The sequence below is a fragment of the Corvus hawaiiensis genome, chromosome 20 (assembly GCF_020740725.1).
Source record: "Corvus hawaiiensis isolate bCorHaw1 chromosome 20, bCorHaw1.pri.cur, whole genome shotgun sequence".
Taxonomy (NCBI): Eukaryota; Metazoa; Chordata; class Aves; order Passeriformes; family Corvidae; genus Corvus; species Corvus hawaiiensis.
The window spans coordinates 5,832,047-5,858,051 of NC_063232.1; the positions used below are offsets into that span (position 1 = coordinate 5,832,047).

Sequence of the window (26,005 nt, forward strand, 5' to 3'; positions counted from 1 at the left end):
CGCCTCAGGCGCTGTCCCGGTGCCGCCTCAGCCGCGCCCGAGGCGGGAAACGGCTCCCGGCGCGTGCTGGGGGCGGGGCGAGACGGGGCGAGGGGGCGTGGCCTGGCTTTGCCCCGCCCCTGGCCGCTGTTCGGGGCGGAAGGGGCGGGGCCTGGCGCGGCGCGCGCGCGCGCGTGGCCCTACGGAGGCCGGGTGGGCGCGCTCGTGTTCCGGCGCCGGCCGCGGCCGCGGCCTGAGGGGCTGGGGGGGGGCCCTGGGGGTCCGGACGGAGCGGGGGGCGGGATGGCGGCACCGTGAGGAGCTCGGTGAGCGGCGGGGGGGCGGCCTGGGGCATGCGGCGGCGATGGGAGCCGGTGGTTGGCCCGGGACGGGCAGGGCGGGAAAGCGGCCTCGGGGCGGGAGAGGGCCTGGGAGCGAGGAGGGCGCCGTGAGGTGTTGGGGTGTGGGGCAGGGGAGCGCGGGCCGGGCCGGGGGTGAGGGTTGGGACCGCTGAGGGTGCTCAGTGTCTCCTCTGTCGCTCGCAGCACCCGCAGCGCAGGCTGGATGCCCACGGGCGGCAGGGCACTGTCCCACGCTGCCCGCGCTCTCGGCAGGGGCACAGCGCTGTTCTGCCCTCGCCCACAGCTCTCCTTGCCCAGACCCTTCTCTTGCTGTGTCAGAGTCAGGCCCGGCCACTGGTGTCAGCTGCTGTTCCAGCCTGTCTCCCTGCCAGCCACAGACCAGCGCGGCGCTGCCGGAGCGTTTCGTCTCTCCCTGCTTTTGGGCGCCTGGCCGCGCTCAGCCCGCACAGCTGCGGAGGACATGGCAGAGCAGAGGTACTGTGTGGACTATGCCAAGCGAGGCACCGCGGGCTGCAAGAAGTGCAAGGAGAAGATCGTGAAGGGGATGGTGCGCATTGGGAAAATTGTCCCCAATCCTTTCACGGAGTCCGGGGGGGACATGAAGGAGTGGTACCATGTCAAGTGCATGTTTGAGAAGCTGGACAAGGCCCGGGCCACCACCAAGAAAATCGAAGACATCACAGACTTGGAGGGGTGGGAAGAGCTGCAGGATGAGGAGAAAGAAACAATCAACAAGTACATATCAGGTGAGGCACGAGGCAGTGCCTGGGTCGCTTTTCTCCTTGCTTTCAAGTTATGCCACAGGTTGTCACCCAGCTGTGTCTTTGCCGTGAAATCCTCATGGATTAATTTGTATGCCTTAGGGACAAAGTGTGTGGTGCTGCTGCAATCCCTGTCTCAGCCATGTAGGAAAGGGAAGAAATGGTCACTTTTACAGTGGTACTCCTCAATTCATTTGTCACAACTGATTGTGGGCAAGGCCTAGGTGATTTAATTCAACAGCAAATAAAACCCATGAGGAAGCATCAGTTATTTTCCATTTTCACCTTTTTCTGTGATCTTTAAAAAAAATTACATGTTTCTTTAACTTCTGTTATCTAAAAAAAAACCATCAACATTTTTTTTCTCCTTCAATTCTCATTTCTGTTAAGGCTTCTTACTCTCTAGCATACATAATACGTTGAGGGACGTATGAGATTATTCCTGACTGCCTCTTTGAACCTTTCTGCTTTCCAGAAGCCAATTCCAAGACTGGAGGTACCCCGAAGAAAAAGGTGATAGTGCAGGCAAAGCTCACTGCCACAGGACAGCTGACCACAAAAGATCCACCAAAGAAATTCTCTGGATTCACTGGTAAGAATCAAGAAACTGGTTCTGGGAAATCAGTTTCTTCTAATCTCAGCATCAGAGGTTGCCTCAGATCAGCAGGTTTTTTCTGTAGGTGATTTAGTCTTAGTTTTTTTAAATTCTGGTTTGCCAGAAGGTGTCAATGCCTGCTTAGGCTGTCAGTCTTGAAAGATGTTGGAGTTTTCAATATTCCCAAGGAAACAAAGGTTCTGCCATGCCCCTCATTGTCAGACTGACTCCATCTGCCTGCATCCATTGGCTCATTCCAGTCAAACTGAAGGCATAGCCTAAAGTTATCCCATCTGAAGCTCAAAATCCAGGAAAAACTGGTGAGGGATTCTCAGTTAGGGTGTTCATGGAAGGGAAAACTTGTCTTGAGGAGCAGCTGCCAGCAGGACAGTCCCTGTGTGAGCTCTGACTGACCTGACACCCACCTGGAGCTCCAAACTGCCCAGAGCCACAACACAGCCAAAGGCATCACCTCCTGTAGGGGATTGGTGTTAGGAGAGAAAAGGGGATTGGGACATATTCCCCCATTTTAGAAATTACCTTAGGCACACATCTTGCTGTGAAGGGCAAAAACCTGTGAAGTAGAAAAAAATGAACAAATAAATAAAACAGAGGCATCTGGAAGGAGAAATTCCTTTACACTGTGGTTTAATCATATTTTTCTGGTAGAATTAAGAGCCAGAAAATTCTGGTGTAACGTGAAGGGTAAAAATAGTTTGAAGGTTTTTATAAAAGTCATCAATTTTAGCTCTGAAGCTTTGCCAGCACGCTGGGATTGTTCCCAGCTTGCCAGGCAGAGGCAACTTCAACATTTGCTCCTTATTGTTAAAAAAAGCAACTTGTGATGTGTTTGATGCAGCCAAGCCAAAGAATTCAGAAGATGCCCCTGCAAACTCTGCCCACAAGTCCAGCCTGTCTGCATCCAAGTGTGATCCCAAGCACAAGGACTGCCTGCTGCGGGAATTCCGGAAGCTCTGTGCCATGGTGGCCGAAAAGCCAAGCTACAATGTGAAAACACAGATCATCCAGGACTTCCTCAGGAAGGGATCTGCAGGAGGTATGGCTCCTGCTTGGCATTCTCAGCCCTCTCACAATCAGCCTCAAAGTCTTGAGTTCAAAAGGAAAGGTGAAATTAAAATCTGATTGTTGTGTGGTCCCAGCCTTGTGCTGTGGTGATTTCTGAACTGTGGAGATAATCTTTGAGAAGAGAACTCCTCTTTAAATAGCAAATTCAGACAAAAATGTCTCACTCGTGTTGTAGGTGCCAAATTTAGTGCTGGGATCAGATTTAGAGGCACATTGTGGGTATTTCCCCTAAGAACTCCTTTCATGTGGAGCAAACAGAAGCCCCGGCTGTGGGTTTTATCCCAGGGTTATTCAAATGGGCACAAACCAGAGCCAGGACATGAAAATAAATCATCAGAGTCATAATGTGACTTTTTTTTTTTTCCAGATGGTTTTCATGGTGATGTATACCTGACCATTAAGCTGCTGTTACCAGGTGTCATTAAAATAGTTTACAACTTGAATGATAAGCAGATTGTAAAGCTGTTCAGTAGGATTTTTAACTGCAACCAGGAAGAAATGGTCCGGGACCTGGAGCAGGTGAGTGCAGACAGCAGCTCTCTTAATTCCTGCTGTTCAGCCCTTTGCTTATGGGAATTCTGTAATGGTTTGGGTTTTTTTTACTCCTTAGCTTGTCTGTTAGAATGGGAGCTGGTGATGTATTTTGGTTTTCCTTGGCTTTAGCAGTTTTTGTAGCATTTTCTGCCATCTGGAACCTGTAGAAAATCATGCTTGACCAGAAAGCAGGATAAGAATCCACCTGCAAAGCTTTAGAAAGCAAGACTAAAATTATCTAGGCAAGGTGGGCTGCATCTGTTTGTCTAAACTCCTTTGTCTGGTACATTCCTACAGAACTGATTTATGTGACTCCTTTTGTACCATCACATATCAAAACCTGGGATTCAATTAACAGACCTGTCACTGGCAGCTGCAGTTGGTTGATACAATTAAGTTGGTACAGTTGCAAGTGCTCAGCTGTGCACTGAGTCCCTGTGCACAGGAGTTGGTGATTGACTGTGCACCCTCTGATTCACTGCAAGGTGCAGAAAAGGGGTGAATTAGATAGTAAAGGTAATTCTTTCATCTCTGTTCATTGCCTTGCTATGTAGTGCCTTCTAGTGACATCACTAGCCTGTCCCACATCCTTGGATTTACAAGTGGATTCATCCTGAGGAAATAAAGGGTCTGTGCTGCTGCAGCAGTGAAAAATAGAGCCATGAAATGATGCTGGTACTCTTAATTACCTTTTTTGGCAAATGAAACAGCTGAGCAGCTTTATGTGTCGTGGCAGCTTCCTTGAGTGTTTGATTTCTTTGCACAATCCCAGCATCATTCCTGTCCTTTATCCTCACTGCAACCATGCTGAATCCCCAGTGGCACCCCCATTCTCTGGCCATGCCTCTCATCCACACCCTGGTTTTGTTTTTGGAGACAGGGAGATGTTTCCGAGACCATACGGATCTTCTTCGAGCAGAGCAAGACTTGTCCTCCAGCAGCCAAGAGCCTCCTGACCATCCAGGAGGTCGATGAATTCCTAATCCAGCTGTCCAAGCTCACCAAGGAGGATGACCAGCAGACTGTCCTGCAGCAGATCAGTCGCAGGTGAGGGCAGGAATCTGCCTCTGAAGGTTTGCCCAAACACTGGGAGTGGTTCTCTGCAAGCTGGAGTAGGTGAAAACTTGATTATGAGCCACAGAGACTGATTAATTAGCATCTGTAAGCTGCTGTTAGTGGTGTGATTGAGACACCCTTGACAGCAATGGAGAATATTTATGGCTCTTGTTCATGCCAGAGAACTTCATCCCTGCCTGTCAGGACTCTTCAGTCAGTACCAAACAAGTGATTTGCAGAAATACACTAATGGTGTTTAACTGTTAATTAAGTTGTTGTTCTTAAATATGTTGGGGAAAGCCTTCAAGACTTTTAGACAAAAATTCTTGCTCTGAGGCTGAGGATTTTACTATTAGCTACTCTTGATGTGTTAATTAAGTAAATTTTGGAAGGTACATCAACACCGAGGCAGAACTAATGTTGGCATAAAGATGCTGGAAAGCCTTTTGGATATCCCCTTGTGCCTCTGAGGTGTCACTAGTAACGTGTGTTCTCAGTTTTGTTTAAACCCTCCACACAGGGAGGGCCTTTTTTTAAAGAGACCTGGATCAGTTCCTTCTTTTCAGCTGGAAAGCTGTTCAGTTCAATGTCTACCATTGCTGAATCTTCTCTTCTTCAGGTGTACGGGCAACGACCTGAAATGCATCATCAGGCTAATTAAGCATGACTTGAAAATGAATGCTGGAGCAAAGCACGTGTAAGTGCTTTAATAAACCCAGAAAAGCTCATTTCCTGAGGCAGCAGCAGCAGCAGGCCTGGGGCTGATCAATGTTCCCCCCTCCCCAATGGGTTGCAGGTTGGATGCTCTGGATCCCAACGCCTACGAGGCGTTCAAGGCCTCGCGGAACCTGCAGGACGTGGTGGAGCGGGTGCTGCACAACCAGCAGGAGGCCGAGAAGGCGCCGGGGCTGAAGAGGACCCTGAGCGTGCAGGCCTCGCTCATGACCCCGGTGCAGCCCATGCTGGTAGGTTGGGGCCCCTCCTGCCAGGCAGGCAGGGAGCAGAGAGCCCCAGCTGGAAGGGTCAGTGCTTGTTCAGCACGGGCTGACTGTGCAGGGCTCAGTGTTGTTTAATGCCAGTTCAGAAAGCATCTCCTTCCACGAGGCCAAGTATTCAGTATGCTCAGTACTTGCACCTTCAGTGCCACTGCCAAGCTAAAACCTTGCCTTGCTTTCAGTCTTGCTCTCAGTCTTTTATATTTGTTTGCTGTCATTGCAGAAGTTGATCCTTTCTCTGGAAGTAGCGTTAAGCTTTCCAGTGGATTAGAGATTCAAATAAGTCAGGCTTTTTGTGTGAACAAAGCAGAGTTAAATATTTACTTCTGGGCTGAGCACACTCCTACAAAAGGCACAGTGCATTTTAAAGCATTTGGAGGGGATAAGCACTGAAAAGCTGTAATTATCTGGGCATATGCAGATGATTCTAAGTGAGCGAGTAATTAAGGAAAACTTGGACTTGCTAACAGAGATTAGCTGCACAAGGGAATTCATTGTAGCTCATTCATGAACTTAGGGAGGAGTAGCTTTATTTCCCATGTATCACCTGGGTTCTGGATCCTCTGTCCCCAAGGCTGAGGCCTGCAAGTCCATCGAGTACGCCATGAAGAAGTGTCCCAACGGGATGTACGCCGAGATCAAGTACGACGGCGAGCGCGTGCAGGTGCACAAGAACGGAGATCACTTCAGCTACTTCAGCAGGAGCCTCAAACCTGTGCTCCCCCACAAAGTAAGCACCTGGGCACTGCCTCATCCCTTGTGCCAGCTCACCCACTGCATTCCCAATAGTTCCTTCTCTTGGAGACTTACTTGTAATTTATGGAGATGTGTAGGATCTGGAAAAGCAACACTTAACATTGTGATCATTTAATTTTGATGCACATTAAGAGCTTGGAACCAAATTTCATCTGTCTTCTGTAGAGTCCTCTTTGTGCACTGCATTTTGGGAGCCTTGGTGCCAGCTGGATGCCTTGGTTCTGTTTATTAAAGCCTCATTTTTCTATTTGTAGACTGCTGTGGGTACCAGAGCAGTGCAGATGTGCCACATGTGCCTCAGATACTTGTGGAGAAAACACCTGCATTGAGTGAATCCCTCTCTTCAGCCAGTTATTTTTCTTTTCTTTTCCCAAGGTAGCCCATTTTAAGGACTTCATCCCCCAGGCTTTCCCTGGTGGGCAAAGTATGATCCTGGATTCAGAAGTTCTCCTAATTGACAATAAAACTGGCAAGCCACTTCCTTTTGGGACTCTTGGTGTGCACAAGGTAAAAAAAAAAATTAAAAATGCTTTATTGTGTTTGAAGGCTGTTATTCTGCTATTTTAAACACATTCTGTTAATTATCACAGCGTCATTTCAGAGCTCTGGTGCTTGTTAGAGCATCTGGGGGGAAAAAAAAGATCCCTGAGAAGGCTGATATTGAAAAGCTACTGCTCTAATACAGTAGATTGGATATTAACCTGACCACTGGCAGCACATTAACAAAACTTCATCTCACAATATTAATACTAAAATATTAATTTTAAATTAAGGTCATAATAATACTAAAAAATCTTTGGAAAATCTTGCAGTTCTGTCATTGTTTGTCATGGCTTGAGCAATGTATGGCAGCCTGGGAGACCACAGGGATGCAGTGATTATTCCATATAAGAGTTATGTAGTCCTTGTGTCTAGACTGAATGGGGGTGAGGAAGAGGACAGGAAAATGAAAATTGAACTATAACTGCTTAAGTTAAAAGTAGCCATTAATCTGCTGTCTCTAGAAATGTGTTGGGTTTTTTGCAGCAGTAGTGACAGATGTTGCATTGCCCAAAGTCATTAATATTTTTAGCATTATTTCCCATTCCTAGGAAATGAACATTTTTTATCTTCTTAGCTTGTGCTTTGTCACATTCAATGTAAATCTTAATTCTCAGAATACTTGTAGAAGAGGCCTAAGCTTATCATACCTAAAACATTATAGAGAGAAAAATCCATCCTTTTGTTTTTATTACTTTTCTAAAATTGTTTGCTGTGCCTGCAGAATTCTCTGGGTTGATGTTCATTGTGTTTCAGAAAGCTGCTTTCCAAGATGCCAACGTTTGCCTGTTTGTGTTTGACTGCATCTACTTCAATGACGTCAGCCTGATGGACAGGTGTGTCTGGCAGGGGAGAGTGGCTGGGCTGGTTTCCCAGGATAAACTGGCTGGAAAACTCCACCAGTGCAGAAAGACCAGTTCACCTGGGCTGTCAGACTGGCCACTCACTGTAAAATCAGGGCTGCCTGGGAGGGATCTTGCCGTGCCAAGGAGTTTTACTGTGGAGCTCCTCTTGCTCTCCCAGATATTGGGATTAGCTGCATCTCAGCTGCTCATGTCCCCTAAACACACAATTAACGTGGAATTTCTGTTCTGTCACTTCCTGGAGGAAAGTAAGAACGAGTTGTCCTCTCTGGAACTCTCTGGGATGAATCATTGAATGACTTAAAGAGCTTTTTCTCAGTGTTGCTCTTGGGATTGTTGCTTGTCCCTCACTGTCCATGCCCTGCTCTAGGCCCCTGTGTGAACGGCGCAAGTTCCTCCACGACAACATGGTGGAAATCCCCAACCGGATCCTGTTCTCGGAGATGAAACACGTCACAGTGAGTCCAGGGTGCCCTTACAACCCTAACCCTGCTCCTTCACCACTTGGCTTTTTTTTAATGATTTAAGTCTGCAAATTCACCCTGGAAAAATGGTTCTGCTTCTGCTCTGTGTGCAAGACTTCCTGAGCCAGTTCTGTATTCCCGTCTTGTGCTGGCTCCAACCCCTTCAGCATAATCTTAACTTGCATACCTCAAGTTTTTTGGCTTGTTAATGATTTTCCAGCCATTGTCGCTCTGACACTGTTAGGAGGAGCTAAAGCCTGTTGTCACTCAGTCTGTGCAGTGCAGAGCTGTGACTGCAGCGTGGTTGAAGGGAGCCAGACTGCTGCCGCTTCCCAAACTGGCAGCTTCAAGTGCCACACAGCCTGAGACACCCTGGCTGCTAAAAGCTGCCTTTAGGCAGCAGCATGCTGCGCTTTTCCTTTGCTTATGCACAAGCCTGATGTCCCATTATTCTTCCCCATTGCTACTGATTTCTGTAGCACTTTGGCTTTGGTGGAGAATGCTTGGAAATTCTGGGCAGAAGAAGGTTCATAGGTCCCAAGGCAGTTGGATAGAGAAGGAAGCTGGTGCTGCTGGCTGAGAAAATCTGATCTGGGACATACTGGGACACAGTCAGTGGGGCAGCCACGTCTCTGGGGGGTACTTTTTAACTAGACAAACCTTTTCTTCTGGGGACATGTTCCCAGCTTGGTCACTGAATGTGCAGCAAAGAGAACGTGTACAGGATCCTCTTAGGAGAACTGTTGTGAAACTACCTGTTCATCTCTCTGCAGTTGCTTTGGGTTTAGTGCACCGCTGCTCCAAACAAAAAGCCTGCAGACCTCAGCCCTTTTTACAGTCCTGAGCTAACCATGATCCGTCTCCTTTCCAGAAAGCTTCAGACCTGGCAGACATGATCACCCGAGTCATCCGGGAGGGGCTGGAAGGGCTGGTGCTGAAAGATGTCAAGGCAAGTTCACATTCACTCTTTACTGGTGTAAGCTGGGAATTGGGGAATGACAGCAGAACCAGCTCTGAGACAGAATCACACCCTGAGCATTCTTGAAACATCTCTGGGTTCCTCTCAATGCTGCCATCCAGTCTAAGCTGCTCCTCCTTCTGTGCTCAGGAGCTGCTGAGCTGGGTAAAGGCCAGGGCTGTGTGAGGTGCTGCTGCCACCAGGGGATCTCTCTGAGGGGCTCTGCCTTGCTTTGCACAGGGTAGTTATGAACCAGGGAAACGCCACTGGCTGAAGGTGAAGAAGGATTATCTCAATGAGGGGGCGATGGCTGACACAGCTGACCTGGTGGTGCTGGGGGCTTTCTATGGACAAGGCAGTAAAGGTAGGTCTGGAGTTGGCTTAAGGCAGAGATCTGTTTGTTCAGGGAACTCCCAAGGTATTCCTGTTGCAGGCCTCCAGAAGGAGAGTGGCTGGAGCAGGGATTGCCTGCTGCAGCCCATCACGTGCTGGGCTGTGGGTTTGCTGTGGGCAGTTGGCACAGCAGAGCTGGAGGTGTTGGGCTGGGCTGTTGCACAGTGCAGAGGCTCTGTTCAGCTTTTGAGTGGAGCTGATGCTCCACACCAGCCCAGGCCCCTTTGGCTCCCAAAGATGGAAAAGGGTTTTGGCTTGTCCTGTAGAAGGTGTGAGCCCCTGCTGTCCCTGTGCAGGTGGGATGATGTCCATCTTCCTCATGGGCTGCTACGACCCCAAGAGCGAGAAGTGGTGCACTGTGACCAAGTGCTCCGGTGGCCACGATGACGCCACCCTGGCACGTCTGCAGACAGAGCTGGACATGGTGAAGATCAGCAAGGTGAGAGGGGAGAGCCAAGGGCTGAGCTGCCCTTGAGGTGCTGCTTCACTGCAGGGTGGAAGTGCCCTGCCAGGAATGAATCAGAGTTAAAGCACATCAACCACTTCCCACAAGTGAGGTGTGAGTGCAGCCAGCTCCTGCATGAGGCACTGCCTGGGATCTGTACCCAGACACTGAGTGGGAAGCCAGGCACCATCTGTTTCCTGCTAGGGCAAAGTTTCCTTGGGAAGATAGCAATTTTTTATCTGGATTTTTGGGCACGTTGTGATTGGCAAAGGCAGTCACTAGATGGGGCTGTGGGAGGGAAGTGCTCAGTCAGACTCTGGTCTGGTGGCTCCATAACCTGGGGTTGGAGTTAAGATTTCTGTAAATTGCTTACCTTGCTTTTCAAGACTGGACAAATAAACAAAGAGCTGAATTTTAAAATTACCTTGACATCCTGAAGGCCATTTGCATCAAAGTTGTAGAAGCTTAAAAAAAAAAATCTGTAGTTTTACATGAATCACAATTGGAGCAACTGTTCTTGTTTCAGCCACAGAATGACAGGAAGTGAGGGCTGTTTCAGGTAATATTTGTGATTTTCTAGATGAGAGAAACTGCTGCAGATCAGTGCAAGTTTCATCCATGCAAAGGCAATGTAATACTTCTATGCTGATCTACTTCTAGGTTGTGTTTCAACAGCTTTTTTTGTAGAATTAGGTTTATATATGATGATAAGTGTCAAAAATTTTAATTTTGTGCTTTGAATTAATAGGATCCTAGTAAAATTCCAAGGTGGCTAAAAATTAACAAAATCTACTACCCAGACTTCATTGTCCCAGATCCAAAGGTGAGTGCTCTCATAATCATTTAGCATTTCCCAGCCCTTACTCTGGAATCTTCTATAAATCCTTTAGGACAACTTAGAAGTTGTCTCTGTTACAAAATTAATCTTCATACTTGGAACGGGAAATTAAGCACAAGTTTTTATCTCTCAATCTTGCAGGTGCATTTGAGGCTAAGAGCTTCATGAAGAAATCACACCTGCAGCAGTTTTGGGAAATATTCTTGTGCATTAAATCCCTTCCAGAAGTGAGCTTACTTTAAATTTGAGATATATGAGAAATCCGACTTCAAACGGTTGAAGCACAACTGCAACCCAAAAGTTGCTGTTGTTGTAGGGAATGTGTCAGTATGGTCTGTGCCATGTATCCTGAAACAGGAGGTGTTACTTAGAGATTGGCATTTTGTGTTAGTGAAGGATCTCTGGCTTAGTGAAAAATGAGCTTTTTCTAATGAAGGTGACCAGGAAGGGCAGTTTGTGTATGTGGAACCGTGCTGGGGTGGGGTGTGAGCGGGGCTGAGACACTTTGGAGCTGCCTCCTGAGAGAGCAGGGGAATGTGACGTGGCTTCCTCCCTGCTGTGTTTAGAAAGCCCCCGTGTGGGAGATCACCGGGGCCGAGTTCTCCAAGGCCGAGGCTCACACTGCGGACGGGATCTCCATCCGCTTCCCGCGCTGCACCCGCATCCGCGACGACAAGGACTGGCAGACAGCCACCAACCTGCAGCAGCTCAAGGTGGGTCAGCACAGGGCCCCACAGCAGCTCAGGGTGGGTCAGCACAGGGCCCCACAGCACAGGGAGAGCTGGTTCTGGCTCCAGTCTGTGCTTCAGAGACAAATCACACAGCAGGGCATGCAGTGAAGGCACCTGCTGGCTGCTGCCTGCGATGGCACCTTCCATTCTCCCTTCATGCCAGGCTCGGGCTGGGTTGTTCTGCTGTGGAGGCCTCTCAGGTCCCTTGAGCTGTTGTGGTGTTGTGCCCTGTGAGGAAAGTCTGTGCTGGCAATTGGTTCTGTCAGCTCTTGTGCCAGGGTGAGGAATTGACCTTTATTCCCTCCATGGTCACTCGGTTTCCTGTCAGTTGCTGAGTTTGGGAGAGGCATTTGGGATGTGCCTGTGGGTGTCCTGGGGCACAGGGGCCAAGTGGCACCAGCCAGGCCCCCTGGGCTGCAGCCACCCCTTCACCCTCCTGTGCTGAGGGAAGGGGCCCAGTGCCAGCCCCAGCAGTGGGGGACAGCTCTGTGCTCAGAGGAGTTGCTGCAGTTTGGGGCTGGCAGCAGCTGCCAGGGCTGCTTGTGCCATGGAAAGCAGGAGTGACGCAGCCCCCTGGGGCCTGTCGGGATCCCTGTGGGGAGGAGAGAGGAACAAACCCCTCTGCAGATGGGCTCTGAGCACTGGGCACTGCTCACTCTTCAGGCTCTGGTGAATGGGGCTGTCTTGCTCTGTGGCAGATGATGTGGATGTGGCTTTTGTTCCTCCCTGTGTGGCTTCCCTTAATGCCAGACAGAAGGGTGGAATGCTGGGGCAGAGCTGACAGGAAAATGACTGCAGAGGTGCAGGAAGAAAAAGCATCTGAGCAAACACTTCAGGGGGGAAAAATCCAGAGCAGTCTCTGCATCCCAGTTTGTGTCCAGTGTCACACATGATCAGTGCTCTCTTTCTGCTGGGCAGGAGCTGTACCAGCTCTCCAAGGAGAAGGCTGATTTCAGTGTGGTGGCTGGAGAGGAAGATGAGTCCACAGCTGGCAGCAGTGGAGAGAATGATGAGAATTCCAGGTCTTCCACACCTCACAGCAGTATTAAGAGTCCCCCAAGCAAGTCCCCTGCAAAAGCCCAGAAGGCAGAAGGTAAGATGGTGCTTTCAGGAGAGGAGCCTGGGCCTGTGTCCTCTGGGTCCTTGCCTTCTGTCAGAGGCTTGATGATCCCACCTTGCACATGGATCTCAGGGATCTTGGGCAAAGCTGTTCAGGTCCTTGGCTTGGCCCAGTATGAATTGAGTAGCACAGCTCTGAGATGTCCAGGGATTGGGAAAAGATGGATGGCAACAGCTCTAATGATGCTGTTCAGGTTGGTGTTCGCTGCTCCCACTCCTGCAGGTCACAGCCCTTTGCTTTGACAGTGTTGGCCATGAGTGTTTGATTTTATTTGGGTGGAATTCATGTGTATAAAGGGACACGTGGCTGGAGGTGGTTTCCAGGTGAATTGAGCTGGAACATGAAGCAGATTGCTGGGCAGTTTCACACAGGACAGAAGGGTGACAGCAGAGCAGGTGGCAGCAGCAGCCTGGGAATGGGGGCAGGAGGCTGCCCCTCACCATTTCCAGTAGAAAAAATATAATTCATGAATTTTCCTGAAAGAGGGGAGGAAACTTTCCCCTTCTACTCTTTACTCTCCCCCCACATTAAAACACAACCAAGTATCTGGACAGAGCACACACATGAGCCAAGTTTTTGTTTTTAGAGAGCAGAGGAATCATTGGATCCCCTCAGAAAGCCGAGGAGAAACGAGGGGAGAAGAGAAAAGCATCGGAGATGGAGGACAACGGAAAAAAGGTACAGCCAGCTGGCAGGCACCCACGGCGGGGTGGGAGGACGCTGGGGCAGTTGTTGTCTGTCCAGCTCCATTCCAAGCAATGTTTTGCCCAAGCTCTGCTTCTCCTTCCCCCCTCAGCAGCCGCTGCTGGACATTTTCACGGGGGTGAAGCTGTACCTGGCCCCCTCCGTGAAGGACTTCGCCAGAATCCGCCGCTACTTCATCGCCTACGACGGGGACCTGGTGCCGGAGTTCGACACGGCCTCAGCCACCCACGTGCTTGGGGACATTGATGCCAATCCCGGCGCCCAGCGGGTGACTGCCAGGTGGATCTGGGAATGCATCCGCAAGCGCAGGCTGCTGGCCCCGTGCTAGCAGAGGGGGCAGTGCTGGCACAGGAACAGCTGGGAATAGGGAGGTGGAAGGAAAGGGGAGATTCCTTCTGGCAGATGTGGATAGACAGGAAATGCCCTCAGAGGTAGCTACAGAGATCCGGAGCAACCCTATGGAATGAATTTAAAAAACTCTGAAGAAATGTCACTGCTGAATCCCCTTTTCCTGCCCATTCTGTAGACCATTGCCCTTATCCAGGTGCTGGTTTAGTCTCCTTGGGTTTTTAAAGTTTGGGTATTTTTATAGATAAAGAAATAAAACTGAAGCAGCTTCTCCTTTGCTGTCAGGACTTATTTTCCACAGGTTCTTCTCTTCCTGTTCAGGAAAACAGACCATCAGCTTCATGGGACTCTTGGCTGTGGTGCCAAGGTCATTTGAGTTGTCAGGTAATTTTTTCCCCCTCCAACCTCTTCTGCACCCCCCCAATAACAACATTTAAACACCTGGGATCCCAACTTCTGGCTGAGGTTCAGCAGTAGCTCTGTCTGCTTGTAACAGTCAGAAACAAAGTTAACTAAATCACATTTCAACTTTATTATAAAATTATAAACCAGACTTCTGTACCAAAACTAGTAAGTTTAACCATCATAGTACCAGAGGATTTAATAGTGAATAACATGCCCTTTCAAGTAGAATATTAACTCTTTAAATCTTTAAACAATGTACAGTGTACATAAAGCACATAAATATTTCCATTTACTTTATTAGTTCAGAACATTATATTCCTTTGGATCATTAATCAGTTTCCTCCAAATTTTGATTTTCCTTTAAAAAAACCTCATATCCATAAGTAGAGAATCCATTTTTATAAGGGAAGCAAGAAGAGTCCTCCCTTCACAAAGCACATTTTGGAGTCACAGGGTGGGTGGATCTTTTCATCCCTAAAATTTCAGGCATTGATCTGCAGCTTGATTTACCTGCTGTAGAAAATAAGCCTACCCTCTACAAGGAAAAGCACATCTATCCCTAGGGGAATCATCTTCCTGCTGAATTCCCCCAGCCCTGAGTTAATTGAAGAATATGACAACGTGAATTTTCACAGTGAATTTCCCAAATGAGGCTGCTCAGCACTTTGTGTGTTGCTGCAGCTCTCCGAGCTCCCTGTGCCCTCTCCAGAGCAGAGTCTTACCTGTCCTCTCGTGATGCACTGACTTGTTCAGTTTGTTCTTGTGCTGGAACCTGTTAAAGTCAAAGATTAAAGAACAACCTGACCAGGGACAGAGGCAGAACTCAGAATGCTGAGTTCAGTGAACTGCAGCAGCTGCTGCATTTTTGTGGAGCTCTGAGAGCACCTCAGCAGCGCCTCTCCTGCTGCCTCCTGAGCCATGGATTTCTCACCTCAGGTGCTGTTCTGGCTGCAGCTCCCAGAGCAGACCCTGGCTCCCTGAGCTGAGCTGCTCTCGTGGCACTGTCCCTGTTCAAGAACACCCAAGGGGAATTTGCTGTTGCCACTTGCCCACTCACTGCACAGGAGCTTCTGTGCTGTCCCTGTGGCTGCCCTGCAGTGCCTCAGGAGCTGAGGGGACGCTGGGCCTGTGCTGTTCTCTGCTGCCAGCCAGGTTTGAGCACGGAGCCGTCCCCGCTCCCCACAGGCAGCCCGGAAAGCTCTGCTGCAGGGGGGAATCAGCTTCACAGCTGCCTTGGGATGAGGGAACACTCCCATGGTGCTGGACACTCAAGGCAGCAGGATGCTGAAGCTTGGCTGTGCAGCAGCCAAGTGCCCTGCATGCTTACAGGCCACTGAGGGGAAAATACACCAGCTACAATCACCTCCAGCAAGAACTGCCAGACTTCTCTAGGAAGTCTCTTCCAGCTGAACACACTGCTCAGGAGAGCTGTCAGGGATCAGACCACAGACTCCCTCCTCCCCACCCTCACCAGCAGAAAGGACAAATAAACTGCTTTTGATGAGCAGTGGAAGTTAACAGAACTGTAGAACTGAGCACGGGGGAGGATGGGGGAAGCAGAGATTGCTCATGGATCCAAGGGAGACAAAGGCTTTTTTTTCTTGATTCCCTTTTAAAAAAAGAAAAAGTCACCTGTCCTTAAATATGATTGTGTAGCAGTGGAGTCCTCACGGCTCTGCAGCTGCGTGGTTTCCTCACTAAACCCTGGGGAAGACTCAAGCCTTGGATTTGTAGCTCCCTCAGCAAGTGAGGCCAGTTCAGTTTGAGCCCCACCTCTGGCACGTGCTGTGAAGTCAAAGTTGACAAAATCAAACCAGAAACCTCCCTCTGGCACAGAAACACAAACCCAGCACACAGGGCAAGGCTGAGCTTTCCCAGCCTCCCTCCCCTGACAGTTTCCATTAATACAAAGACAACCTTGATAAAAAATTACACACTTTTCCACAATTGCACTAGGCTGGAATTAGGGAAAGCAGGGGTGGTCTTGCCTGTCCTGCAAGCATAACAATTTTACATTAAGTTAAAAATAAAATTAACAAGCATAGTGACATTTTAATCTTTGAAAATCAACTTTTTGCTGGGTGTAGCCTGAGCAGCAAAACAAAGGACACTTTTTGAGATCCCAGTTCACTTTTATTATTCAGAGGAAAATACAAAGCCTCTGGAGCTGATCTTCCTGGTGGAAAGCTGGGTGTCCATCTGTCCTCAAATTATCCTAGGATGGAGGTGGTTAATGATTGCTGGCAATGAGCTCCAAGGAGTCCAGGCACTGTGGTGTAAAGCACGATGGTGGGACGAGCAGAGTCGGGCATGGCTTGAGCAGAGCAGTTTTCCCCAGGCTTCCTCCTTCCCTCCCTTGCAGCGGGGTCCATTGCTAATCTCCAAAGTAATTATTTGCAGGGATGTTGTTGGCCCTTTTCCTAAGAGCACTGAGGCTTTAAGGCAGCAGCAGCCCTGACCCCACAGCCACCCTTAGGTCCTGAAGACGTGCACGGCCCTGATCACGTACTGGCGGCAGATGGGGCACTCGCTCATGCGCTTCCCGCACTTGGTGCACGTCACCATGTGCCCACATTCCAGCAGCACGCAGTCGGTGGGAGCATCCATGCAGATCCTGCACAGGTTGTCCTCGGTGCTGGGGGGCCCAGCAGCACCTGAGGGGACAGGAGAGCACGGGTGGGTCAGACAAAGGGAGGTGTGGCGGGTTTGTGCAATTCGAGTGGGCTCTGCTGAAGGGATTCCCTAAGGGATAAGGTCTGCGAAGGAATTCCCTTTGAGGCTGCTCCAGCAGCTGGCGAGGAGCAGAAGTTTCAGCTTTTACACATTAATTTCTGTGAGATGGAAACAAATACCACTGAGATTCTCAGTGATGAGGCAAATGAAGCAACACAGGTTTCTCTTCCCAAGCAACAGCACAGGAGGAAACGGCCTCAAGCTGTGCCAGGGAGGTTTAGATAGAAATTTTTCCTAATATCCATTTTCAAAAGGGTTGTCAAGCTCTGGAACAGGCTGCTCAGGGCAGTGGTGGAATAAACAACCCTGGGGAGGATTTAAAAGCCATGCAGATGTGGCATTTGGGAGCATGGTTTACGGGTGGCTGTGGCAGTGCTGGTTGGACTCAATCTTGGAGGGTTTTTCCCAATAAACAACTCCATGATTAAGGATCTCACTCACCAGTTTGATCATCAGTGTCCAAAACTGCAACAGAAGAAGAGAGAGGGCTTTGGTGAGAATCTGAGAAGCTGGGATAGAAGTGTTACCAGGCAGGGGCTGAAAACCCTGAGGGAGTTGCTAAACCAAAACTGCTTTTTGCTGATGCCCATGGGAGGCTCAGGCTGGGGCTCTGATCAGGACAGGTTCAACAACTGGCAAGAAACTTCTCCTATAGAGAGCTTACACAACAGCTAAAGCCTTCCAGAGATAAGGGATCCCAAGGGATGTGTCAACTGTTAAGACAGCCTTGGAACGTAAGCACAGTTTGGCTTCCCAGTGCTGCACCTGCAGCAGCCCCTTGTGCCAGGTCCTCTGCTGTTACACAATCACCAAATGGCTGAGCACAGACACAGTGAGTGAAGTAAAAGGATAAATTGCATCAAAAGCACAAGATAATGAAAGAATATAACCCCAAAGCTGGTGTCTTTAATCTTGGATCATCCATAGAGGACAAAGCCTAGAGAGGTGTGTTTAAGAGAACAACACTGCTTTGGACAGCACTGAGAAACAAACGTATGAAATCAAAGTGTTAAAGTAAGTTTCTCTTGTAAGTAATTTACAAATATGTGTCTTTTTTAAGAAATCCCTTGGAAGTGCAAACTGGCACCTGGAAGATCAGGCCAGATACATTCTCTATGCACCTGTGTCCCCTCACAGCCACCTGTGCAGGCCCAGCATGTGCAGCAGGAACAGACTTGTGGTAAGAAAGTGAAACCCCAGCTACCCACAGCTGGGCAGCCCTGGGAGGCACTGCCCTGAATCTGCCAGCTGCTCTTTGGTGGCAGTTTCCTGCCTGGGCAGGGCATTTCCCTGCTGGCTTTGTCAGGTACCATGAGCCAAGAGGTAAGAGCTCACCCCAGCACACCCAGTCGTGTACAGCCACCCACCAGCTGCTCTGAGGCTGAGGCAGTGCCCAGTGCGATCTGTCAGGGCCATGCACAACAGCAAGGTGAAGGATGCACAGCCCTCGTGCTGCTGCTTCAGCGCAGTTCCTGTCCAGAGCATCCAGAACTCTCTCCTCAAACAGCTACAAGGAGTGCTGAGCAGAGTTCAGCTCCTTCCACTCTGTACAAAAACACTCCCTCCTTCCTCCTCACTCTGCTGCACCAGAAATGTGAGTTCTACTTCCTTGTACAGCTGTCCATAAAAAGGCAAAACCTGGGAAACAGGCACATGTTTGCTACGTTTCTTACCCAGATGTTGAAGGTCCTTCTCTTTGTAGAGGCGAGTGACCCTCTCCAGCAGCTCCCACTTCTCACAGCAGCCTTTGTAGTTGACGAAGTTGCGGGCGAGGATTTCCTTCAGCTGTCGCACGGAGAGCGCGTTGATGTCCCCGATGCTCGTCAGGTCAGACAGCGAGGCCTTCCTGCCCAGCACCAGGTTATCCTCAGAGTCAGTAGACTGGGAGGGAACAAACAGGGAATCACTCGTGCCCTCAACACCTTGAACTACAATTTCAATCAACTTTCAGCATGTGTGTGAGCAGGAATTCAGGTTTGGATGTACAGGCACTGCTTACTCTGTGAATTCCTCCATCAGAAACACAAAATCTGGAGATAGAACTAAGTAATTTCTATTACGGTGTCCAAGTGACACCAATTCTTTCCGTATGTGGAGGACAAGATGATGCCACAGAAGGGGTTGACTGGGTTTGGTCAGTCACAGTTACTGTTCATCTCTGGTAGCAAATCCAGCCTAGGAAACCTGGTATTCCCTGTCATCCAGTTCCAGGACACACAAACCTGTGTCTCGTCCTCTGCTGCTGCTGCTTCTTCTGCTGCATTCTCAGCTGCTGTTCCACAGGCTGGGCTCGGAGGCACATGGCCATTGGCCTGGAAGAGGAAATAAAGCTTTCACCAGCTGTGGGTTTCTGGAGGGAAATCAGCTCCAGGGCAGTGTCACTGCAGTCCCTGACCTCTGGAAGGACATGGGCAGGACAAGGCACAAGCCAGGCACACTCACAGAGGGTTTTCCCTGTGCAGCAATCACACAAAGCAACACTTGCTGAAGCTGAACCTTTAAAGCCCCATTACAGAACTCCAGGCTGGAGCAGACCAGATTTATACACCAAATTTGTATGTGTGTATATGCAGTCCTTCCCTGATGTCACACTGTGCTGGGGTGTCATGGCAGAACTCTGACAGCTCTCAGTGCAAGGCTCGGTAGAACCCTCCTCTAACACAGCTCAGACCTTCACAGTAACCAGGAAAACACCTCCTCAGGTGAGCTCTGGAGTGAGCAAACAGCAGACACCGAGTGAGGGAGCAGCAGCAACAGGGCCAGAGAAGGAAAGGTGCGCAGTTGCTTTGAACACTTGATAAACGAGCAGTGTAATTTCAGCTGACTCACCTGCAGGAGCCACTGTTCCCCCTGGTTTCCGACTGACAAAGAGACTGTAACGTTACCACCCTTCTCATCCAAGTGTTAATATTTACAGAGCACAAGAATAACAATCAGGATCAAAGAGCCTGAAGTGCAGCAGGATGTCATGCAAGTCGAGACAAGAAGCTGAAATGTATCATGGGGCAGTGAGGGAAGACAGCAGAGCTGGTAAAAACTGGAATGGCAATACCCAGAAAACCAGGGAATGAAAATGCCTTTTAATGATTTGTAAAAAACACTCTCCCAGGAGAACTCTTCCTCTGAACTAGATATATCTGCTGAGGAAGCACAAGGTACACACATTTTTCACAGCTCTGATCCACAGGGAACTGAATACACCCATTAACTTTGTAATAAGACAAGGAGCAGATGTCAAACACTGAGTAAACTTCCCTTAGCAGAGAGCAGAAAGACAAACAAAGCAAGGTCAATAAAAAATAATTAAGCTCAAATGCCCCTGCCAAGGTTCATCAGAACTGCAGGTTCATCATAAACCAAGACTTGGCAACAGATTCGGGGTTTGTCTTCTATTGATCTGAGTGCAGGAGATACCAAAAACTTCGCCCACCCCCATCATCTCTGATCAGTTCCAGCTCCAGAATTGCTTTAGACTGTGTTTGCTATGTGGCACAGGAATTAAAGAACAGTATCAACTGTTTAATTACACCTACAAACAAGTGCCAGAAGTCATCAGCAAGTACCAAAGGAAGCAGTCACAGGAGCATCTTGTGGCAATGCAAGTGTGGACCAGAGCACCAGAGAAAACACATGCCAGAGCAATGATGTCCTGAGAGTGAATGCTCAATATATTCAGCACTGCCCACCAAATTCAATTCCATAAGGAACGGCACATCAAAGTTGGTGACAGCAAGTCACAGCTTTACTCAGCAAAACCACATGCAACATCTCAGTAGTTAATCCAAAACCAGAGATGAACGAGTTTGCAAAAGATGGTTCTGGCCAGAGACTGTACCTGTTGGTGTTCCTGAGCTTCTGAACTTGAGATGGGATCTGCAGACACTGAGGGCTCATCTTGTGAGGTAGAAGAGGCCAGGCTGGTTGGGGGGTGACTCACAAAGTCTTGCTGTCCATGGGCACTGGTATTAAATGTGTTTGTTCTTATCTGATCTTCCTGGGTAATTGCAGGCTGCTGGCCAAGGATCAGGAATACCAGGTCCTCCTTTTCACGACAGAACTCTGTGGAAATCTCGTGGAGTGCCAAGTAATCTCGCAGGTCCTTCACCTTCATCTTGATCAGCTCCTCCCGTTGAAAAGCCGTGGCTCGGAAGCGCTGGCAGAGGTGGCAGAGCAGGGGCCCACCTTCGGGCTGGTTTGAGCAGGACGTGCAAAAGTTCTTCTTACAGTCCAAGCAGATGTGCTGGGAAAGAGAGGGGGAAGGAATCAGACCCATCCCGTGCCCTGTGCCAGTGGGACACGGTGGCCGCAGGCAGCGCTTCCCTCCCGTCCGGAGCCCAAGGAAGCAGCAGCTGCTCTTAAAGCACAACCAAAACCTGCCCATTCATGAAAAAGTGCCAGGTAGTTACCCATGTTCCCAGAGAAGGACAAGGATTGATCCCTGAGCAATCCCCAGATTTCTCACAGTTCTTAGAGAAGCCCCATTCCCACTCCATTTACCCAGAATGAAACGTGATATTCTTACAAGATTCCCTCACGTACCAGGAATTTTCTGCACCTGCTCATGCAGTTCAAGCCAGAGGAAATCAGGAGATTGAGGCAGCAGACTTGGAAGCGAATTCCAGCTAGCTGTGCACATTGTTCTGTGCATTAAGAAGCTCCAGCACTGGGAGGAAACTACTTAAAAACATTTCTCTTTCATAAATACCTGCTATGAATGACCTTCCTCCCCCTTTTTTCCCTCCTCCAATTTGCTGCAATCACGGAATGAATTTCTTTGTTTCACCATAAGAAGGACAGGGAACAGCAAGGTCAGACAGACATCAAAGAATCTGATATTTATTTATACAAAAATAGCCTATTGTGACAACAATACACACACTTTATACCAGTTAGAGCTAGACAGAAAGTGTTGGAAGTTTTGGAAATATTATGCCCCAGACAGTTAAAAACTTTACAGATTAAATTCTGTTGTTAAATGTTTATATTTGATACTGTTCTGATCTTGTCACGCAGGGCTTGATTTTCAGAAGTTCCAAGCACTCACAGTCTGTGTTGACTTCTGCAGAAACTTGACTGTTTAACCCTCTGGAAAGGCAAATTCTACATTTTCCAATAGGAATAGCAGCAGAACAGCCACATTACATGCCTGTTAAAAAGTCCTGAGGGGAGAAAGAAGTGGTTTCAGTGCTGGTTAAAAATGCTAAGTCACAGTCTCAGGGAAGCCAAGCACCTCTGTGAAATTCCTGACTACCTGATCCTTCAGAGCTGTTCAAGGAAAAATAGACAGGTGGAGTTGGAGGAGTAATAAATACAAACTCAAAGACAAAAAAAACTGGTTTATGAACTGCTTCTAGTGATTGAAGAACATCTCTAACTTCCCAGCTGAAAGAAAGCAGATGTTGCTCATGTTTCACAGGATGTAAATACACTACTTGCTTACAAAAGCTCCTTCTGACCCCCTTCTCAGCCTGGAACCCCCCCTGCTCCCCAGTTAACACCTCCAGGCCTCTCATTTACAGCCTGTACTACACTCTCAGTGACAGGAAAGAATCCCAGTTTCCTGCTCAAGCATTTTAAGACATGAAAATTTGTACCACACAGAGAAACTCTTGAAACCTCCTCTCAAAATTGCCATTTGGGAGCCTGCCAAGGAAAAGTGACTTTCACCAATCACAAAGCAAGGCAGGAAGGGCCATTTCCACAGAACATCCAGTTTTGAGGAGTTTTCCTTAACTTCATCACTATAAAAGCCATTAATATGTAATTGACTTTTTGTGACCCTGTGATTGCAGGAGCAATCCTGTTCCTCGGCATATTTTCAGGGCAGAGACAGGAACTGATGCTTGTGTGTCCCTAGAGCAGGGGAACAAAACAAATCCACAAAGGCAGAGAAGTGGAAAATAATCTTGTTGATAACACTTGCCCCTCTCAATCCCTCATCTCTGACATGGGAGCAATCAGAAGAATTGAGAGAAAAAAGCCCCAACACCACAAAAACTGCACAAAACAACCCAAAACCCCCAAGCACCCCCACTTTTCTCTGGCAGGGGAAGCCTCCCCATACCCTGCAGATTGCCAAACTGGCTCCAAAGGGAACCCCTGTATTGCCAAGGACCTTCCACCAGCCAGAAAAGCCCTACTTGAGCACTCCCATCTTTAGGTATCACAAAGCAAACACAGCACACGGGCAGTTCTATCAAACATGTTCCTGCAATTAACACTAATAACAGCCTGCCTCAGTTATCAAAGGATACATTTGGGAAGTGAAAATAAACCCAGGCATGTCTCTGACTTAGCAGCTCAGCATTAGGATTTATCTTCAGAGAAAAAAAACCTCCCCAGCCTGTATGTGAGCACCAAGTGTTTAAACGTGGACATTTGGGCCACATCTCAGCATCAAGCAGCTTTTACAACTTCACTGAACTCTGACTGAAAGGGCAGTGATTCAAGGCACTGGGTTCTTCAGAAGGATTAGTTTCAAATGTTGCAGTACTTTAAAACTTGTTCCTAAAAGGTCAGGCCACGTCTGACTGCTGCTCACTGACAGCACACCAGGACGGTCAGACAGCCCTGAAATGGGTTTTTTTTCTTTGTTTGTTTGTTGGGTTTGGGGCTTTTTTAAGCAATCTAGGTGGTCACCAGTGCAGAAGGAATTAATTTTTATCCACCATATTTCAGAATAAACATTAACTAGACACTGGAGTTCAAAGGTGCTGCCTCTCCCAGGAGAGAATGCAGTTTTCCATGCTCTCCTTGCAGCACAGTGAGGTTTCATACACTTCTCCCTCCATAGCAACAGCACAGAAGAATTACCACAGCTTACAAACACACCAGTGTGTTCTAAGTGATGTTTCCAGCTCCCTCGGGAGACCTGAGGGATGAGCTCTGGCAGCTCCTCCTGCAGCTACCAGGCTCCAGTCACTCCCAGAGATCACTGCTCAGGAGCTGGGGCAGCAGGAAGGTGGGAGGGGAGTTTGGGAGCCCCCTTTGGAGTACAGAACCTCAGACTCAGTTTCACTGAAGGTCTGGAGTGGGAGCAGCCAGACACAAGCACAGGAACAGAGAGCAGCTCCCACAGGAAAAGGGGGAAGCTGCTGAGGGCAGGAATGTTTTCAACAGCTTTAGCAGATCCTCTGCAATTTGTGCACCAGAGCTTTCCCTCTCCCCAGTGAGAGTTCACCTGGAGGCAGTGATGGCTCTGTACAAGACACTGCTCTTAAGGGCAGCTCATATAAAACAGATATTTTAGGAAATACTGGGGATAATGGAGCTGTGGTTCTGCTGCTGAGCTCACAACTGCCTGAAATGGTTTCATTTCAGAAGCAGAATTATCTCTATCCACTGTCTGCAATCATGCCCAACAGCAAGTGCTGGATCCAGGGTAACTCTCTCTACAAGTACTTCTGAGGACACGTGGCTTAACGAGGACAATGTCAAAGACAACATTACAGTCACGAGCAGGGATGGCCCCATTGCAGCTGACCCAGCACGAGGAGAAGTCCAAAATGTATCACCAGAGTTTGATTCCTGAAGCAACTGCACTTCTCAGTGCAAAAATGCATCACCACCCCTGTTGTCCTGGGAGCAGAAAGCAGCAGCTCTGCCAAGACTCACCATTCTTCAGATGTGTGTCCTCATGCATGAATAAAAAAGTGCAAGGAAAACCAGTTTATGAACTTTCCCATATAATCTAAAAGGGCTGTGGCCAGAATTCACCATTATTTTTAAATTCTCACATAATTAAGTTCAGTAACTATAGATCTGACACTTCTTAAGCCACAGAGTGTGGACACAACAATTTTCCTCACTGGAACATTACAGGACCCACTATGTCCAAATAATGCCTCAGGCAGGGTATGCTGTTGAATTAAAAGTCTTGTGGTAGCAATTGTTTTGGCATTTATATACCCACAAATCAAGTTTACAAGTAAGATAAAACAGATTTGGGTTTGGTCTGGGGCTATTTTTGCTCAGCAGTTCTACACACACCCTCAGAAAAACTTCACTTTTAGTTTGAGCAACAATAGTTTGAAAAACAGGCAGGAAGATCTTCCTTTACTGAAAGCACAAACACAATTAAAACTTCTTGCCACAATATTTATTTTTAAGGATGTTAGTGTTTTAAAATAAGAAATTTAATAACTCATGTTCAAGTTAATGCTCCTTCAAGTGATTATCAGCAGTTTGGCTTTCTTCATTGAGATCTGGAAAGCCAAGTCTGCTGAAGGATTTCCAGTCATTTAATGATGCCTGTTAATTGTGACAGAATGACTGAAGACCCAGAACCAAGGTGAGCTGTCTTCTCCCACGTGAAATGTCCTCAGATCCGAGAATATGTGTAATAATGCGTGTCTCTCTTAAGTTACTGAAGGCAGCTGCCCCTGGCAGGACAGGCACTGGACTCACCTTCCTGGAGGAGCTGTCGAAGTGCATCCCACAGGCTTTGCAGCTCTGTTCAGAAGCAGTGGGAGAGGGGAAGGAGCTGTAGCCAGGGTTGGAATAGGCCTGGGCTCGGGCTGTTGGTGGCGGTGGCATCTCCTCAGTGGAGCCATCCACACAGAACCAGTTACAGCAGCTCGCCCACATAGTACCTGCCAGGGAAAACCACATGTCACAGGTGGCACGGGACACAGGCTGGCAGCTGAGGTGATGTCTTGGTTTGAAAGACAGGTGTCTGACAAGGAAGGCAGGAACCTCCCTTGGAATGGAGAATATGACCCCCCCTTCCCTCCGAATTATTATAACCTTGCAATTAAGGGGGTTTTCAGGTAAAGATATGGGAAAATAACAGTTCTTTACTAGTGTGTATGTGTATAACAAGGCAAACAACAACAACAGTGGCAGCAACAACAGACAGAAGAAAGAATAAACCAGGAAACCCAAAGAACGGTCTCTGCCCGCTGTCGGAGCCATTCCCCTCGGGTGCAGTTCCGCTCGCAGCCGGCAGGGGCGCTGGCGGCTCCCGGTGAGCAGGGCAGGTGCGATGGTTCCCCCGCGGCTGCAGGGGGCGCTCCGGAGCGAGCTCGGGGAGCGCGCGGCACCGGTGCCCCGGGATCCCGGGAAGGGATGGGACAAAGGAGCCTCACAAACCCCTGGGCAGCCGATCCCGGTGTCCGGCTGGAGCTTCGGGAACAGCAGGCTGGAACGGCAGGGACGAGCAAAATCCCGGGCTGGTAGACGAGATGTGTCAAAGCTCCGCAGGTGTGCTGGAACTGCGGGACAGGCAAGCAGGGGTGGCCGGGCTACAGTGTAGCCAAAAACCGGAGCAGTGGCAGAAGGATGGCGGCTGAGCAGCAACAGCCCGGCTCCCCAACACGGCAGACAGAGAGGGTCCCTGG

At 48.8% G+C, this 26,005-nt stretch overlaps 2 protein-coding genes across 8 annotated transcripts in view; one reads left to right on the plus strand and one right to left on the minus strand.

The window, feature by feature from the left end:
* Positions 1–247: 247 nt before the first annotated feature.
* On the plus strand, positions 248–13,800 carry LIG3 (DNA ligase 3). 3 transcript variants are annotated; one of them, XM_048324341.1, is made up of 20 exons: positions 248–305; positions 525–1,087; positions 1,578–1,694; positions 2,557–2,754; positions 3,151–3,302; positions 4,198–4,364; positions 4,993–5,070; positions 5,170–5,338; positions 5,943–6,098; positions 6,500–6,631; positions 7,421–7,500; positions 7,898–7,985; positions 8,863–8,940; positions 9,190–9,313; positions 9,639–9,781; positions 10,536–10,610; positions 11,192–11,338; positions 12,275–12,449; positions 13,063–13,154; positions 13,273–13,800. In XM_048324341.1, exons 2-20 carry the CDS (start codon positions 544–546, stop codon positions 13,507–13,509), a joined length of 2,952 nt encoding a protein of 983 aa, XP_048180298.1. In that variant the 5' UTR covers positions 248–305; positions 525–543; the 3' UTR covers positions 13,510–13,800. The 3 variants fall into 3 exon arrangements, with proteins under 3 accessions (XP_048180298.1, XP_048180299.1, XP_048180300.1); XM_048324342.1 differs by having other exon boundaries at positions 13,276–13,800; XM_048324343.1 differs by having other exon boundaries at positions 282–305; positions 660–1,087.
* Positions 13,801–14,037: 237 nt separating this feature from the next.
* Positions 14,038–26,005, minus strand: part of RFFL (ring finger and FYVE like domain containing E3 ubiquitin protein ligase) — a 30,946-nt gene continuing 18,978 nt past the window's right edge. For all 5 annotated transcript variants that reach the window (XM_048324348.1, XM_048324344.1, XM_048324347.1 and 2 more), the window contains 6 exons: positions 25,074–25,258; positions 20,503–20,907; positions 18,890–18,979; positions 18,341–18,548; positions 17,109–17,132; positions 14,038–16,588 (listed from right to left, as the gene is read on the minus strand). In XM_048324348.1, the coding sequence (XP_048180305.1) occupies positions 16,407–16,588; positions 17,109–17,132; positions 18,341–18,548; positions 18,890–18,979; positions 20,503–20,907; positions 25,074–25,253 (1,089 nt within the window). In that variant the 5' untranslated portion in view covers positions 25,254–25,258 and the 3' untranslated portion in view covers positions 14,038–16,406. The remainder of the gene's footprint in view (positions 16,589–17,108; positions 17,133–18,340; positions 18,549–18,889; positions 18,980–20,502; positions 20,908–25,073; positions 25,259–26,005) is intronic.